At 52.6% G+C, this 18,061-nt stretch overlaps 1 protein-coding gene across 2 annotated transcripts; it reads right to left on the bottom strand.

The window, feature by feature from the left end:
• Positions 1–1,009: 1,009 nt before the first annotated feature.
• P3H1 (prolyl 3-hydroxylase 1) lies at positions 1,010–18,061 on the bottom strand. 2 transcript variants are annotated; one of them, XR_011537422.1, is made up of 15 exons: positions 17,510–17,974; positions 14,688–14,840; positions 14,088–14,277; positions 13,742–13,873; positions 12,773–12,912; positions 8,183–8,272; positions 7,797–7,849; positions 7,502–7,623; positions 5,442–5,569; positions 5,191–5,286; positions 3,445–4,775; positions 2,768–2,885; positions 2,289–2,364; positions 1,901–2,041; positions 1,010–1,480 (listed from the first exon to the last, which is right to left on the bottom strand). XR_011537422.1 is itself a non-coding variant. In XM_008529735.2 (15 exons), exons 1-15 carry the CDS (start codon positions 17,972–17,974, stop codon positions 1,337–1,339), a joined length of 2,199 nt encoding a protein of 732 aa, XP_008527957.2. In that variant the 5' UTR covers positions 17,975–18,061; the 3' UTR covers positions 1,010–1,336. The 2 variants fall into 2 exon arrangements, 1 of the variants encoding a protein (XP_008527957.2); XM_008529735.2 differs by having other exon boundaries at positions 4,625–4,775; positions 17,510–18,061.

Below are 18,061 nucleotides of genomic sequence, written 5' to 3'. Positions count from 1 at the left end.
ATCTCTCCGGGGTTACTCAGCAGCCTCCCCTCTGCTCTGCTGTCTCCATTTCTGCCCCCATAGCCCATCCTCCACCGACTGTCTCCACTGAGGCCTTTGAAATCTAAGTGGGAGGCCGTCACTCCTCTGCCCAAAACCCTCCCAGGGCTCCTGTCTCACTGAGTCAAAGCCCGGGTGCTCACAGTGGCTGACGAGGCCCCTGAGACTGACCTCACGGCTGCTCTCCGTGGCCACTCTGTGCCGCCACATCAGCGTCCTAGCGTTCCTCCCTGATGTGCTGTCTTTTCTACCTCACAGGATCACACACCCACAGCCACACATTCACGTGTTTGTGACCTGTCTCCCCCACGGAAACAGCAGCTTAGTGAGGGCGGGGGCTTGTTTTGTGTGCTACCACATGCCCAGTGCCAGGCACCGAGCCAGTGCGCAGTAACGAAATACCAGTTGACTGAAGAAATGAGCAGAGTGCAGCTTCCCAAACTCACTAGCCGACAGCACCTCAAGCCAGGGAGGGAGCTGGGCTTGTGGCCAGAGGAGCTGAATCTCCAGTTCTGCTCTCTCTCTGTCTCCGGGAGGCGTGTGTTGTCCTGCACACAGAGGCCCCGAGGTCCGGGGACTCTGAGGCCAGACGGCAGGGCAGGACGCATGTGGCTGACACGAGGGCAGCATGCCAGAGCACTGCTGACGGCTGCCAGCTGCCAGAGAGTGCTTAGCAATAATCCCTGCCGTTCACCCAGAGCATTCCAGTTTACACAGCGCTGTCACATCCGATGCTGCATCTGGGCCACACAGCCGCCCAGAAGGTGGGCAGAGCGAGGATCATGATCCCCATTATACAGATGACGACCCCGAGGTCCTTGAGGTTAAGTGTCTGGCCTGCAGCTGCCCAGGAAGTGGCTGAGCCAGGTACTGAGCCAGGCCTCCTCGCACTGCACTGCCCGAGCAGTCTTTATCCAGTGAGACCTCTGGAGCAGATGGCCTATTTCCACTCTCCGAACAAACCACCGAGTAAAAAAACACAAATCATTTATTCTTTGGCTGTCTACACGGACACTTAAATACTGTACTGCTGTCACGCGGCTGCCTGTGCTGGCCCCCAGGGGTGGCTCTGGGCCTGTGTCCTGAGCCCTGAGCTAGGTCCGGCCGGGAGAGGGCCGTCCTGCCATGTCCACTCCAAGAGCAGTAGCACTGTGCAGGCGGCCGTGAGCAGGGGCCCTTCGGCTGGGCAGTAGACTAAGCTCCCCACTGCTCCTCGGCCCCCAGGGGCTGGCCAGGCTGGAGGACAGAGTTCCACACAGTGGGTGTAATCGCCTGTCCACGTGTGAGCTGGACACTGTCAGAGCTCATCCTTGTGCCCTGACTCATTGCCAGAGGGGGACCCCTCTGCAGGTTCGGGGGGGCCCTCCTGGGCTTCCTGGGGGAGGTCCATCTCTTCTGGGCTAAAGAGCATCTTCACCAGGTCGTCCGCCTGTACCCGGTCCTGCAAGGACAAACCCCTGACTATTCAGAGAGGCCTCTGGAGCAGGTACTCACCACCTCTCAGGCACCACTTCCTAGAGAACAAGAAGGCTCTTCCTCAGCGGGCTCTCAGCTCAGCTCCTTCCCCGCAGGCCCTATCTGGGCAGGGAGCGCTGAGGTAGTGCCCAATGAGGCACCAAGAGCCGGGCTCATTCCCCATCTTGGCCCCCCCACCTGGAGCCCCTTTTATAAGTAAGGAAGAAGGGCCAGGGAGGAAGAGGCAGCGTGACCATGGTGACGCAGGGCTGGAGCGAGGAATCCTTCTGCACTCCCCAGCCCAGGGCTCCTTTCCTGTCTAAGCCCTTGGCAAGGGGATCCGGAGGAGCAGGAAGCAGAAGGGGGCCCTTCCAGGGACAGTCACCGCAGCACCACCGGCTCTCACCCGCTCGCTGTGTCGAGCGTCCAGCGTGAACCACAGGGCAATGGCACAGCGCTGCCCTCTGGTGACGGCCTTCACTCCGTGCGGGTTTTCAGTGCCCGACGAGAACCCCACAGCCCTTCCGCACTGGGGCTGCACCTCTGCCTAAAGGGGACAAAAGGAGGGGACACAGGACAAGGCCTGGAACCTGCCTTCAGAAGAGACATGGAGGCATCAGTGTCCAGGACCGAGGGTGGCTCCTCAGTCTGGCTTCCCAAAGACCAGAATGAAGAGAAAAGGTGACCAGTCAGAGGAGTAACCGGCACGTCACAAAGCCCCCTGGTTTGGGGAGGGGAGTGCTGGCACTTTGAGGGTTTCTGATTCCCAGGGAGTGGGACAAGGGTCCACTCACCGTCACGGTCTTGGCATCGAGTTCAGTGAAATAAAAGTTCCCTCCATCAAAGTCTCCATTTAGGTAAAGAATGGCACTGGGAAAGGCAGAGAGCACCTCAACACAGAACCCCTCCTCCTCCTGCTCCCCAGACAACCCACAGCTCCAGTACCCCCATCTCCAAGTGCTCTCAACCAGGAAGAAAGCTTTCTAGAACCTTTTCTAAAGCCTCACAAACACAAATCCCAACCTTCCCACCACTCCACCCTCACCCCAGAGATCTGCCACGTCCTTCTCTGGGGCACTTCTGTACCACATCCACCTTTCACTGTCCTGCTGATCACTACACTGTAAAGTTCCCTTATTGTCTGACGTCCTGTCCAGAGGGTCTGGGGACAAGGGACTGGACTCTGGGAACAGCTGGTCCCAAACCTGTGTGTGTGCATTGAGGGAGGGGGCAAAGTGCAGGGCCCTGGGGGCCTCAGAGGGAGAGCTGGCACCTGTAGTCCCGGAAGGTGTAGGCAGGGGGCTCCTTGATGCACACGAGGGCCTCGGCGTTCAGGATGCAGTTGTCCACGTGGACTGGGTGGCTACTGTCCTTCCTCTCAGCCTGTGCCTCTGGGGCCAAGGTGACACATGTTAGTGCTGGGGCACCTCAGGAGATATCATGGCTCTCCTGTGGGCACGAGGAGGGTGCCTCCCAATCTGTCTGGGTCTATGGGAATGCCCAGTGATCTCTGGCTGGGCCAGCGGCCTAGGGCCACAATAAATCTGCAGGCAGCCCGGGAAGGTCCCTGGTGGGGTGAGCAGGGGCAGCGGCAGGGCTGTGGGGCCCTAACCAAGGGCAGGTCCAGGACTGAACGGCAGAACCCTGGCTCTGGCTAGCATGTCCATCAGAGGAGCACCCAGGGAACTGAAAACGAGGAGTCTGTAGGTCCGCAGGCTGCGGGCACAGTGAGACTCAACCCTCCAGTGGGGGATAAGGTGGGGATGGCATGAGGGGATCAGAGAAGAGCAAAGGCAAAGAGTTGAGGTCAGCAGGGGTCTAGGGGCGAGTGGAGAACACCGGAGGATGAACGGTGATGAAAGAGGACAGACAGGGCTGACTGTACAATGCCAGGCAGACGGCGTTCACGACAGCGAATGCATCGTCCCGCAGCACAAACCTCCTGCACACCTGTCAGGCTGGCGGCACCATCAAGTCACGCTAGATCCTCCCGTCCGTCCCCACTTGTCCAGCCACCAGGCCCTGTCCCTCCACCTCCTCCACCTCGTCTTCTCTGTTTTCCTCTTGCTGCCACTTGCTGAGTTCAGGCCTTCGTTCTTGCCCACCACGGTCACGGCTGACAAGCTTCCCTTCCTCTGATCCACGCTCTCCAAATTCCCAAATCTCTCGACCCGCAGCAGCAAAACTGACCTTGTGAAAAGAAGGCCTCCCCGCGCCCTTCTCTGCTTGACTTTTCCTGGCTTCCACTGCCCTCGCCCCAGTGTGCCTCCACCCTGAGGCCCCGGGACACGTCCAGCTGCTGGCTGCGTGTCTGGCCTATTCCTTCGGGCATGCCCAGATTCTGAAGGATGCAAACATTCTGAGGGAGAGTGAAGCCCCCTAATCTCTGCCACCCATCAGCACCAGGGGCCCTCTGAAGGCCACGCATGACGGATCCGGCTGTGGGCCACGTATGATGCCTGGAGCATGGGCCGTTCCTTGCCCCTCCTCAGGAAAGCAAAAGGGAGTGTGAGAGAAGGAGAGGGAGAGAGGAACAAGCTCAAATCTGCTCCGACTTGTAAAACAGGTAGATCTCTCACAAACCTGGCATTTAACAACTAGTGACAGAGAACTTGCAACAAAGCTCATGATTGATCTAAAGACACCTGTAAGCCCAGTACCATCCTTGAGAACCACCAGCCCACAGGATAACCACCCTTGAATGTAGCTCTCCCTGATGGGGCTTCTGAGGACTGCATCAGCCTTGTCTGATTGCTCCCCCTTCAGCCTTACTCTCCAGAAATGGCAGCTTTCTTATTTCCCCACCTCCGGGTTGCCCGGTGCCTCCAGACCTTTGCACAGGCTCTTCTCTCTCGCTTGAACGTCCCCCATCCCCTCGTATTCTCCACAACCCCTACTCATCCTGCACTCAGTCATCACCTCCTCTGAGAAGCCCTCCAGGCTCCCTGTGGAGACGGGCTGTAACCTCCTCTGCTGTACCTCTTGCACTGGGTTGTGACTTATTTGTTTACGTCGGTTCCCCAATGAGGACGACGTGACTGTATCCTGTTCTTCCCCCGTCCTCAGCACCCAGCCAGTGCCCGGGCCCAGCATGTGCTCAGTGAAGGCTGTGGGGAGCAAGGAGGCCCACCTTCAATGGCGGTGCGGCACACCAGGTGGGAGTAGGAGAAGTAGAGGGGGGTGTCCAGGCGGAAGTAGGACTCCATGATGCGGCGCACCTTCTCTGTCACGTTGTAGTACAGGTGGGCGCTCTGCAGAGGGACTTTCCCCTCCTGTCCCAGCTGCAAGGAGACCCGGGTTCAGAATGCCCTCAACGCCCCTCTGTCGGCCGACAGAGACCACCGAGGCGCCAGGCCCACTCCTCATCCACCGCCGAAGGTGCAGTCTCTTTGCTTCCCACGTATAACGCCCCTCCCAGATGACGCTCTCCCCTTCCTTCCCACTTCTCTTGGTGAGTAATTTGTGCATCCTGCTCAGAAGGGCAGCCGTTCTCCAGAATGCACCCTCCCAGCTTTGGGAGTCAGCCTTGTCTTGTTCGCCTCCGTTACTGCACTTGGTCTAATGGGCAGGACCCCCGCTGAATCCACCCCTCCTCCGAGGCAGCTGGAACGTCTGCAGGCAGACACCTTTTACCTTCCTCCACCGTCCCCAACTCCTCCCCACTCCACACTCCAGAACACTGAGGACTGACGTTACCTTGAGGGCTTTGAAGACAGTGACACCGTAGAACTTCTCGTTGGGGGTGTGTGGGGAGGTTTGGCCCCGGTAGCCATCTCCTGAAGTTGCTGCTGCCTATGAGGCCCAAAAAGCAGGCGGAGTCAGTCAGGGCGGCTGAGGTCTGAGGGGTCGAGTGCTCCCAGCAGGAGCCGGGCAAACCTCAGCACCCAAGAGGCACACAGTAGGGGAGGCTGGGCCCCCAGGGAGCAGGGGGTCACTGTTCCGCTTACGTTGGTGAGTCTCTGCAGCTCCCGGCACTCATCGTCAGAGATGACGCCGTCCATCACCACCCGCTGGGAGCCATTCAAGACTTTGGAGTTCATGGTAAGACTGATGCCCTCATAGAGGAGGGGGCCACCTGCAAAGCAATGACAAGACGGGGCTAAACCCAGCAGTAATTCTGTCCGGACACTCTCCATCGGAGACTGCAGCCCTGTAAGGAACAGAAATTCCAGCTGTTTCCTGTTCACCAGGGAAATCTCCCATGCGGACTCTCCCAAAGTGGGGTGATCCAGAGGACAGAACTCGGAGCTGAAGCACAGGAGATCCAAGTGCTAGTCCCAGCTCCACTCCCAAATAGCTGCTGGCGCTGGGGCCTTCACAAAATGTTGAGAAAATATCGTAACACATTCCTAACACCCGAGCTCCAGAATCAGAAAGAACTGGGTTTGACTCCCGGATCCTCCAATTCACAGCTGTGTGACCTTGGCAAGTTACTTAACCTCCCTGAGCTTTAATTTTCTCATCTGGAAAATGGCATCTACCTCATAAGTGTGATGCCTGTTTGACGCAAAGAACACGAAGGCAAGTGAAAGACTTAGCACAATACTTGGCACATAGTAAGTGCTCAAAAGTTTAACCACCATCATATCATCCTCCTCATCCTCATCCTCATTTTTTTAAAATGAGGATCTTACAATTTGCCCAACTCACCGCCCAGGCAGTTACAAGAATCAAGAGAAATAACAGCGTGAAAGCACTCTGAAAACACAGGGGGCTGGACAAATTCTTTTCACATGTTAATCTTGTTAAATTAATCACTGTGGATTTGAGCAACTGTAGAGCAAAGGCCAACCTTGCACTCTTCTGTCTCTCATGGTATCTCTGTGCTGGGGACGCATGCGAGACTCAGCTCAACTCCGTCTACTTACTGGGGCCTCAGCACGTGCCAGGCACTGCGCCAGACAAGGGGAGGGACGAACACCTGAAGACAGCACCTGCTCCAACAATTATGCAAATAACCAGCACAAGGCAGACCTTGTGAAAGTATAAGCAAAAGTGCCTTGGAAGTTCAGCAGAAAGAGGGAGGGGAGCCTGATGGGCCAGAAGGTTAAGAAAGGCTTTGTATGGGGGTGGGCCTGGTGGCATAGTGGTTAAATTCGGCACACTCTGCTTCGGTGGCCTGCATTCATGGTTTCAGATCCTAGGCACGGACCTACTCCACGCACCAAGCCATGCTCTGGTGGAGTCCCACATACAAAATAGAGGAAGTCTGGCACAGATGTTAGTTCAGGGCTAATCTTCCTCAGAAAGAAAAAGGAGGCTTTGTAGGGTGTATCTGATGCCTCACAGGCAGAGATGATGCGAAGTGTATTAGGAGGAGGGACAGGCATAAACAAAGACTTGTGGGCACAGAAAGGCTCAAGGCACAGGAGCAGCCCAGTGTGGGAGAAGAGAAGATACAAACGGGAGAAGAGCAGAACGTACAGTTGAAGGGGAGGCAGGGAGATGGCGTCAGAGTCCCTGGGTTTGCAAGACTGGTCTAGCCCCTATGTGAGAAGGGGCAGGGACGGGCTCGAAGAGGAAAGGAGCACAGACAGGAGGACAAGAAAAGGGTTGGGGAGAGAGCTGAGAAACAGAGCAGAGTCATAACGGTAGGCCTCCCTGGAGGACTGGAGGCGAGGAGGAGCAAAGGAGACCTCAAGATTGAGTGGTAACGGGACGAATGACGGAAGTTGGGAGAAAAGAGCTTGGCAGTAGGGAGCCAAGATGAGTTTCGTCCTATAAATACTTCCTGAAGTGAACTAAACTAGTGTTACTGTGACACAGGAGTCTTATTTCTTAACCAAAGGCCAGTTCTCAGCGCTCTTTCCAGGTGGAAGTCCTGTTGAGAGTTGGAAGGATGCCGAGGTGAGGATAAGCCCTGACCCGTGCTGGCTCAGACCCCAAGGCTGGCCCAGGGTGAGCGTGGTACTGCTGGGGGGTGGGGGGTGCTGCCCAGCTAACACGGGGATGACCCGCCTTGCTGCCTCCACAATGCTGCAGGTGGCCCTGAGCTCTGTCCTCTCACCTTCCCGGGTCAGCCTGCTCACATCCAGCGACTCCTTGGTCTTCTCTTCCACAAGGGTCTCAATCTCCTTCATGAGGTTTCCAATCTCCTGGGAGATACGGACGGCTGTTTCCCGTTCTGACCTGTGAGCACAGCCACCCTGAGGACTGTATCCCGGGGCTGGCCCTGGCTCCCACCCCAACCTCCCACACTGGGCCTGCCCACCCCTTGCCAGGAGTCCACATCTGCCTGGGCTCAGGAAGCCTCAGTGCTTCATCAGACCGATCCAATCATGCAGTTTCTTCAGGGTCCTCACTTCTGTTTCTCTTGCAATCTCTTGGGAATCACCTCTTCAGGAGTCCATGAGTCCTAAAAGCAGTTCAGGAAGAAATGAACACTGTAGGGTGACCTACCTAATCTTCCAGGTCTCGATGCATAGATTAGGACCTACATGAAAATCCACCTTATCATCTGCCTCCTCTCAGGAGATAAAGCGAGAGGTCTTTGAACAAAGTCACCTGAAGCCAGCTGCCCAGAATTCCCCCATGTCTTCCTCTGTCTCCTGTCCACAGCTTCCACAGCTCCCACATTTGGCTAAACCCCCTAACAGTTTTCTCCCCAGGGTCACACTGTGTACCACTCACCTCCATCCCCTGCCCTCCTCACTCTCTCCCTCCCCCCAGCTCCTGCACCCTGGCTCACCGGATCAACAAAGGGGATTCCAAAGACATCATAAGCGAAGAAGAGCAGCTCTTTCTCCAGCAGGCTTCGCTGTCGGTACTCCTGGGCACGCTGAGGAAACACAGTGGAAGGAATGCACTGCAACTCAGCCCTGTCTGCTAACTCCCGGGGTGCCCCAGCATTCTACACGGTTGCTCCAGTGTGACCTGAGACTTCCTCTCCCACCAGCACTAGCGTGTCTGTTCCCCAGTTTGGGATGAAAGTTTCACTTCTGTGCTTGAAGGTTCCTCTTGCCTGGCACAAGCAGTACCTATGAGGGTGGCAGAGCCAGGCTTCCCTTGAAGGGAAAAAGCCCCCTTCCTTCCCCTGCCAGCCCCCATTAATCTCTGAGACAGAAAATCTGATGATGCCAGGCGATGTGGAAATTTTCTTCAAAGAAGGAAAATTCCTTCTGTTTTTCTTTTTTTGCTTGCCAAGGAAGAGTAGCCCTGAGCTAACATCTCTGACAATCTTCCTCTATTTTATATGTGGGTTGCCACCACAGCACAGCTGATGAGTGGTCCGCACCTGGGATCTGAACCCACGAACCCAGGCTGCTGAAGCAGAGTGTGCCCAACTTAATCACTACACCCCGGGGCCAGTCCTGGAAAATTCCTTGACTTCTACAGGAGTTCAATACTCAGGAAGGAAACCTAGGTGACCCGTGTGTTGTTGATTTAATCTTTACAGTCACCTTTGAGGTTGATAATATTATCCTCATTTTACAGACGAGGACACTGAGGTGCAGAGGGGATATGCGACTTGTGTAAGGTGACACTATAGGAAATGGTAGAGCAGGGACCTACAGTCAAACCCAGGTCTCTCCAGCCCTAAAGCCCACGTGCTTTGCACTATGCCACCTGCCTCCCCTGGGACCGTGAACAGACCGTATCCCTCCCTGAGCTGGGCAGCTGCAGCCAGAGCAACGGGTGTGGCGTCTGGCCCTCCCCACGTGTGCCCACAGGTAGGGCTTACCCAGGGCAGGGAAACTAGGTACCTTCCAGGGTCACATCTGTCCCTAGGTGCCCTGCTAGTATCCAAGCAGCAGAAGGAAAGAAAAGACAAAGAAGGCATCATCAGTTGAAATAAAAGATGAGGGCAGTAGGGCAAATGCTAAAGGTGTCAAGGAGTCCTATATCATCTATTATATTTACCCAAGAGGAAGATGGACATTTTCTCCTAAGGACTTTAAATGATTAGCTTCCCTCACCAAGTTCTAGGCACCCAGCTAGGTACGTTATCTCACTGAGCCCTCTCCACCACTCTAGGAGGCTGCTAGGGAGCAAATCCCACTTCCACCATTTATTCATTCAATACTGACTTGTTGAGCATCAGCTCTGTGTCAGGAACTGTGCGGGTACAAGGAAAAAAGCAGGGAAGCAGAGATTCGAGTCGGCACTGCCACCACCACAGGCCACTGGGCGAGTTCCCTCATCTCCTGGAGACTAAATGTCCTTGTCTTTAAAATGGAAAGAGTGGCACCCACTTCCCAGGGCGGCTGCGAGGACTGGGTGAGATGATGGGTGTAAACACAGCGCAGCGCTTGGCCGGGAACAGGGCTCAACAAACGTTTGTTACTTTCTTTCTAGAAGGGGGAGTTCTGGTTAAAAGTGGTAGATTCACCACATGGGCTTGTTTTCCCTTCCTTCCCTAGACTCATTAATTAGGGGGGAAAAGAAAAGGTCTCCACCGAGCAAGACAAAGAGACCAGAAGTGCCATCTCAAATCCAGGTGGTCACCATCTAGTGGCCAGAGAGGACAACTGCAAGGTAACCGGTCTCCACAGGAGAGGGACGGCAGGGGAAGGATTAGTTCTGCGGGGACTTTCGGGATTCCAGAGCTACGAAGAGCCAGCCTTGGTTTTTTCCTTCAGGGTACGTTGGTGGCCCCACCTCACGGGGTGGTTAGGAGAATCAAATGAAATAAAAGCTATGAAAGAATTTTGTAAAGTATAAAATGGCACACACATTTGAAGCATGGTTATTTTCAACAGCAACAACCAGAATGGGAAGTCTGTGACTGCCACGTCATCTGCCTATTTCTCCCAGTGAACAGAGGAAAAATGAGGCACCCTGGGCTGGAGTCCAGGCAGGCCAGAAGACCTGTGGGGAAAGCACTCTGCTCCAGCTGGGTGTTCCTGGGCTAGTGGACAGCATGCTGCATGTGTCTCCCACACTGGGAACTTGGTGCCTAAGTGGATACGAAGAGGAAGGAGGAGAGAAGAAAACCCTCAGGTTCTGCCAGTTCCAGCTCCTTCCTCCACCTAGTCAGCTCCCCCCTTCTAGCCACTGCCTCACTCAGGCCTCGGAGGCTCTCCTCTGCACCACCACCATCGCCTCCAACTGCTCTCCTGTTTCCAGCTCCCTCCCCTTCTGAGCCCTGCCCCACCACATCTTGTCAGGCTCCTGCCTGGAACTCTTCCAGGGCTTATCACCTCATGGAATAGAGTCCAAGGTTCTGGCGGGGCACTCTAAATCCTGCAAAATCTGACCCTCCCAGGCCTCACCTCTTGTAACTCCGCAGTACCACCTTCCACTTATTTGTGACAATTGTCCAGGTTGTTTGCACCTGCTGTTCTCTGTCTAAAAGGCCCTTCCCTGCCTCAATCACCTACTGGAGGCTTTTAAAACCGAATGTCAACACCACTTCCTCCTGCGAAGCCTTCCCTAATTCTCCAGTTGGCTGATGACTTCCCCTCCCTGCTTCCACTACAGCCTGCACGCACGTCTACTATTACATTCTCTTCACTGTTCTAGAAATTTTGGATTATATGCCTTTCTAAGGTGTGTTTTGGATAGCATTCAAAAGGACACGAAAGTAATCATATAAAGCTAAAGGAAATCCACAGAGTATCAACAGACATACATAGAAACATTCATGTCTCCCTCCCCACCCCTAACCTGTAGGCCTGTGCCTCAGGGGCAATCCCAATTAATAGTTTCTTATCAATCTGTCCAGAAAATTAAAAAAATATATATGTAGCATAAAAAAACATAAATAGGATATAATATAATTACAGTTCTCTATCTTCTTTCTTGACCTAAAATTCTATCATGGAGACAATTTCGTGTTGCTGCATAGTAATCTACTTATGCAATAAGAGTTGTCTTGTATGTCATTGAATGAATGTACCACAATTTAACCAGTCCCCAAATTGACAGTATTTAGCTTGTTTCCAGTTTTTTTGCTTTTAGCAGCGATGTTTTGATGCACATCTGTGCACATGTACCTCAGCGTGCTGTGCGGTACGGTTGCAGGAGAAATCCCAGCCGTCGAACTTCTGGTTAAATGAACAGTGCAATTGACAGCCCCCCCCAACAGTGCAGGGGTGTGCCTGCTTTCTCACCCCCTACATTTGTCCAATATATTTGTTGCATAACCAACTGAGTAGCCTCTGGGGTAACTGTAGCTAATTACCATTTTTTCTTTCGACAGAATGAAAAATTGGTCCAAAGTTACAGTCATTTTACACAGAATGTAGATGGGGTTTGGGAGAGGCCAGCAGGACACAAGTGGTTGAGGGCCACAGTGATAAGCCACCCCTGTTTCAGGAGGTGGCTGAGGTTAGAGGTGAGAAAACTGGCCACCTGCTACCCGTGTACCATCAGCAAGACCCCTGCGATGCCACCTGTGCACACAACACACTGGACACACGTGTACCGCGCCTGTCAGCCCACTGCCACATTTGACCCTCACCCTCATCCTGTGTTGCAGACAGAGCAAGAACCACAATCTGATTTTAGAGAAGGAGAAACTCAGACTCAGAGGAGCAATGCAGAGTGCCTAAGATCCTACACAATGTGCCAAGGATCACACAGCTAGTAAGTGGAGGAGCCAGGACTTGAGCCCAGACTAGTGATTGCAAATCCACATCACTGTTCTGGGCTCAAGAGGGACAGGGTCTAGGGTCTGTGCAGGGCTTACGTATGAATATCAAGGCTCAAATTTCATTACGTGAAAAACAGAGAATTTTCATGTTTTTAATTATAAAAATAATACCCATTCACTGCAGGGAATTTAGAAAATATGAATGAGCAAAACAGAAAAATCACCCATAACTCCAGCACCCAGAAATAACCACTGTTAACATTTCAGTGCATTCCACTTTAGTCTTTGTATTATCTAGACTTTTCTCTTATTTCTTGGGAATAGTGCTGAAAGAGGGAGAGATCAGACAATGGCAGAAAGAAGAGGGGATAGGGAGGAAAACAGAGACAGAAAACAGGTGAATGGAAAAAAAAATTTATCATGAAGTAAAAAATGATAGATCTTGGCCAAATGGCGTTAAGTCTCAAAGTATGGGGCACCAGAAAAGGGAAAGAACATGGCTGCTGTGCAGTTCTGCTTTTCCCTGCTAGCCCATAGAACAGACTTCTAGGCCCAGATAGTGTTAATTAGGCTCCCCTTGCTTCCTGTGCTCCCATGTTCTCTGAGTGACAGGTGTGGCCGTGCACTCACACCCCCGGCACCCTGCCCCTACCCAGCCCAGGCAATGCGGGCTCCTCCTCCTCTACCCCACTCTCTGCCCTCTGCGTTCAGCTGGCGCTGCCCTAACTAACGGAAGTCTCTCACCTCACGGGGACCAATGGTTGTGGCTTGTTCTTCTCCAAGCATAGCTGTATAGTAGGCCAGGTTTTGGTTCATCACCTCGTCATTGGGGAAGAAGAGGAGAAAGGTCCTGGCACACTCAATAGCCTGTGTATAATTCCCAACTGCAAAGCAAAAAAAAATGGCTGAGAAGAAAGAGTCTAACCCTGGGTACCAGGAACCACTAATGTTCAGTGTCAGCACAGCTCAAGCAATGATGGCACAACAAGACACCACCGGCTACAGAACATGCCTGTCTGATTTAGGGGGAGAAGTTATAGAATACAGATAGAATATATAATTGATTCTAAGGTGCACAGTGTTGTCAGATAATTCAAACATTGGCCCCAATATTCCCAATCATTAGGCCAATTTCCGGAATATTCCCCTGTCTTTCTATCTTTTTTCCCCTATGGATTTTCAGAAGGGGAAGATTACAATAGCAGACTGCCTCTTTGGTAGAATGGTTCTTGTTGACATGTGTCAGTCTCCTCAACTAAGTATATATATTGTTTACTCTTGAACACCTGTAACGCTTAGCACACAGTAGAAACACAGTATAAGATCTGCTGACTTGCTGCTTTCTGGATATGGACAGCCCCTCGCCCAGAGAGCATCAGTGCCGTGCTAGGGAGAAGGGCTAGGAAACGTGCTGTGAGCTGGGTGAAGTGGTACTACCCTTGCCTTTACTGCAACTTAATTCAGGGGCAAAATCAGATTATAAACGTTATAGAAGGGGCAAGAGAGAGAGGTCCTAGAGTCTCCCTATCCCAGCTTTTTGGGCTGTTGGTAGCAGCTTCCAGGGCGGTGGCTTGTGACAAGGCCCCCAGGTACCTCCCAGAGCCACAGAGAGAAGCCAAACATGTTGAAGAAGCCCTGTGGTCATAGTCCCTGCCTACCTTGCTTTTGGCTTCCTAGTTAAAAGCTGCCAGGAAAGAGGAAAGCAGGCCTTACTGTTATAGTAGGCAAACTGCAGGTAATTATAATGCGATGGGAGGAAGTCTTCGAAGGGCTTCTCTCGACTTGGGTGGGAAGCAAGCTCAGTGACACAGTTCTGCTTACAGCTGAGGACCTGGATGTAATGATCTGAAAGGAATCAAAGAGGGGGAATACCCATAAGGCCAACCTTCAGTATGAAAAGTCTGGTTAAGATGAACAAATTCTAGAGGAAGCAATTTTCAGTCAGGTTCCCAGATTTAAAGAAATTCGAGAATGAGGCCGAAGATGCTGCATCTGTATTATCACGACATTGCCCTTGGAGCCCAGGCAGGCCTGGCCAGGGCTGGCTCCCAGCACGCACCTGCGATGGCCTGGAAGAGGTCGGCGTTGTAGTCGAGGTAGTTGTAGCCATCATAGTCATAGGGCCCTTCGCAGAGGGCGCGGCACTCCTCGTCGGCCACAAAGTACTCGCGCAGCGCTGCCTCTAGGTGGGGCACGGCTTCCTGTGGCCGCTCCTCGGAGTAGAGTCGTACTCCCAGTCGAAACTCGTGCTACTGGGAGGAAGGGGTACTCAAATGCAGGCCACAGACAACCCTCTCTCCTTGCCCACGGCCACCTTCACAGGCGGCCTCATTTCCTGCTGGCTCAGGGGATTCAAAGAAAATCTGAAGGCGTGAGAAAGGGCTCATGACGTTAATTCAAAAAGGATGATGAAAAATACACAGACAATACGGCACCAAATCAGGTTAAAAATTAGATATAGAAGACAAAAAAATTGGCCAAAATATCAACCACTGGTTCTCTTAAGGTGGCAGTATTATAGAAGATCACTTTCTGTTTTGTACTTATCTGCATTTTTCTAATGTTGTTCAATGAACACACGTTGCTTCTGGAATCAGAAAACAACCCTAGTAAACGTGACTTTGATAAAAAGAGAGAGAAGGGGATCAAGTTTTTTCACCATATGGGGTTTGGCCTCAAGATCCTTGAAGTCGGCCTCCTTCACCCCAGACATGGTTTGGTAATAGTCTAGGTTCTGACGCATCTCCATGTGCTCGGGATTGCCCACGAAGAAGGTGTGTGCTGCTGCTACGGCCTTCTCCAACTTGTTTATCTAAGAACGAAGCACAAGAACATAATTCTCACACCCAAACCCTGAAGGTTTGTGTCCAAATGTGCAGTCCACAGTAAACAGGAAATCCCAGCCTTCCTGAGCCTTCCACTCAAACCATGCCCCAGCTCCCGCCAGCCCCAAAAAACACACCTACTGCAGGAACTACATACCAGAGATTAGCACTGGGCCCTGGGCAGATTTTCAGCTATTTTTCAAATCAGGCTAAGGGGTCCCCAAACTACAGAAGGTAACGCTTCAGCAGTGTAAACTTTCTATTTTAAAACAAAGGTCGTATTGTAGGGGGCATGTCACGGAAGACTACTGCCCAAATAACATATTCTCAAGATTCAGATGTAGCAACTGAGCTGAAGACAGCCTCAGGCTTCAAGGATTTAGGGGTATGGGAGAAAGAGCAGTTCACAATTAGACCATACCTAAGAATTTGCCTAGAAAATGCCTTTGTTTTTGCACAAAATAAGTGTTTTTTGACAGATTCATGTAAAAGGTGGGTCACTGAAAAATCCTAAGGTCCTATACCAAATCCAGACATGGCATCTTCTGACTCAAGGCCCCGGACTCATGAGGTTAAAACAAGTGGCTACACAGAAATCTGAGGGGGGAAAAATGTGCTACAGGCCACAGTAACGCTCATAGCAACGGACTCCAGCTTGTCAAAGTGACACAGTTCATACACAGAATCCAAAATAAACCACTGATGACCTAGTGATTAACTACATGGGCTGTGGTGTCAGACAGACCGGTGACAAATCTAGGTTTAATTGCTGGGGCTGTAGACAAGTTACTTAAAGTTTACTTTCTAAACTCAGTTCCCTAAACTGTCATCTGAAGATATCACTTGCTGCCTCATAGGACTGCAGGGAAGGTTAACCGAGGTGACATATACGCAGCTTCTAACACATGGTGCCAGGTGTTCAATAAGTGTCAGCTCAGTAACTGTAAATATTAGCATATTATTAATAAGCTAAGAAAATATTTTTTCTTTTCTGGTCATCAGCACTAGTAAATGCACAGTAAACAAGAAGTCAGCCTTGGCCTGCGACCCTAAAATAGCTAGGTGACCCAAGGCCAATAATCCCCATCTCAGTACCCCAGTTTCCTTAATTTTAAAATGAGAAATTCCCCCAAGTCTATCCCTGTTATGGTGCTATTCCCTCCCCTGTCTTACAGCACTGCGCTTGCCTTTCTCTGTTCTCCCCCAGCTCCTCACTCCTCACTCCACCCCAGCCCTTCTTTACTCCCTAAGCACCGAGGCACCGACTTTCCTTCTCTTGTGTGGACAACTGCATTGATCTCCTAATGGTTCACCCTGCCACCACGTTCTCCTTCTTCCAAAGCTTATTCCACGTGGCTCCCAGAAGTGGCATTCTAAAACCCAATTCTGAGGATGGCTCCCTGAGGCCTGCAGAATTCTCTTCCCAGTCCGGCCTCACTCTATCTAGAATGGCTACCCTCCCTTTCCTCTAGCAATATTTAGGATCAGCTTCAAATGTCATCTCTTCTTTCAAGTCTAATTTCTCTGAGACAAAGCTAGATTCTCCCTCCTTTGTGCTCTCACAGACCTATGTACACATGCAGTCCTTCCTATGGCGATTCTCAACAGCAAAGCAAGACAAAACAAAAACATATCTAGTCAAACCTTTTAATTACCTGTACAACAACTGGAATGTAGTCGGTATTCAATAAATGTTTGTCAAAGAGTTTTAAGAAGTGCTGTTAAGTGACATGACCAAAGACATAGCCTAACATTTTGCTTTCAGGCCCAGTATTCATCCGAGTAACTGGGAGGAATGGAGCAGAACTGTGTAAGCAAAATGCTTGTGGAGAGGTGGAAATCTGAGGTCCCCAAGATTTTCCAAGTCTCTCTTTAGGTTGAACTGAAAGTCTGTTAAGCTATGGATATTATAGATAATCAGTACAGCTCCTTCTTCTTTTATCTCCCCCAATAAAATGAGGCTAATGATAATATCTACCTTACAGAATAGATATTGCCAGGATCTGTGCAAATGAATTAACAGACACAATGTACATAAAATAATGCCTGGAAGTCTGTGCTGGCTACCATCATCATCACCGCACAAGCCAGGAGCGCTCCAAATCCACATATACACTTGGACTTAAGCCACTCTGGAATTCCTAAAAATACTCATTTTCTTTGGAAACCGGACAGAATAGCCAGAGGGTCCCTCACAGGGAGTGGCCAGACAGCCCCTACTGGCGACGTGGCAACCTCACGGCCTGAAAGAGAGCTGCTGCTTTCGGGCAGCAGGAAAAGCATCACTGAAAAATGAACCGGAAGGAGGATATTGTAGAAAGGTCCCAGCTTCTCACTCGGACACTTACAATGAAATCAGGATGAGAGACCCAAGCTGCCGCTCTAGGGGTCCTCCCGGGGGAACGCAAGGCCGGTTTTGCTCGGTCCGTGCCTTATCCCCTAGGCTGGACCTTTGGGGTTACCATCTCCCTACGAGAGCCAGGCGAGACAAGTCTCCCGGCAGGGTCCCTGCTCTCCCTGGATCCGAGGAGAGCTCCCTGGCCAGGAGGCCACCTTCCCTCTCCGCGGACACTTTCCTGGCCCCCCAAGTTTGCCCGGATCGCTTGCAACCACGCCCAGAAGGACCCCAGCCGCCCGAGCCCGGGCAGGTCTGCACCTTGAAATAGGCGACCTGCAGGTAGTTGTAGGGGCTCCGCTTGCGGAACTCCAACTCCAGCTCCTCGCTGAGCGAGTGGGCTGCCGGCGGCCCCAGGCAGCGGCGCAGGCAAGCGGCGCGGCGCAGCAGGCCCCCGAAGAAGCGCAGGTCGTGCAGGGCGGCGGCGCCCCAGGCCTGCGCCGGGCTCGGGGGCGAGTCGGCGTCCAGCTCCCACGGCAGGTCGGCGGCACACCGGGTGCGGCAGCGCAGGCGGAGGGAGCGCAGGGCGGCCCGCGAGCGCAGCGCCCGCTCCATGCTCAGGACCACCCCGGCCCAGTCCCCGCGCGCGTAGGCCGCAGTGCCCTCGGCGAAGAGCAGATCAGGCGCCGCCATGTCCCATCCCGCCTTGGACTCCAGCTCCGCCCGGGAGGCGGCTGCGGCGACGGCCAGCAGGGTGGTCAGCAGCCTCAACGCCCGTGCCGCCATTGCCTCCTCAGACCTAACGGACCGCTCGTCATCAGCCACGAAGGCCGGAGTCCCACCCCTGGGGCCCCGCCCCCGAGTGAAGCCCCG

Source organism: Equus przewalskii, chromosome 2 (genome assembly GCF_037783145.1).
Source record: "Equus przewalskii isolate Varuska chromosome 2, EquPr2, whole genome shotgun sequence".
NCBI lineage: Eukaryota > Metazoa > Chordata > Mammalia > Perissodactyla > Equidae > Equus > Equus przewalskii.
This window is presented reverse-complemented; position numbering and strand designations above follow the sequence as displayed.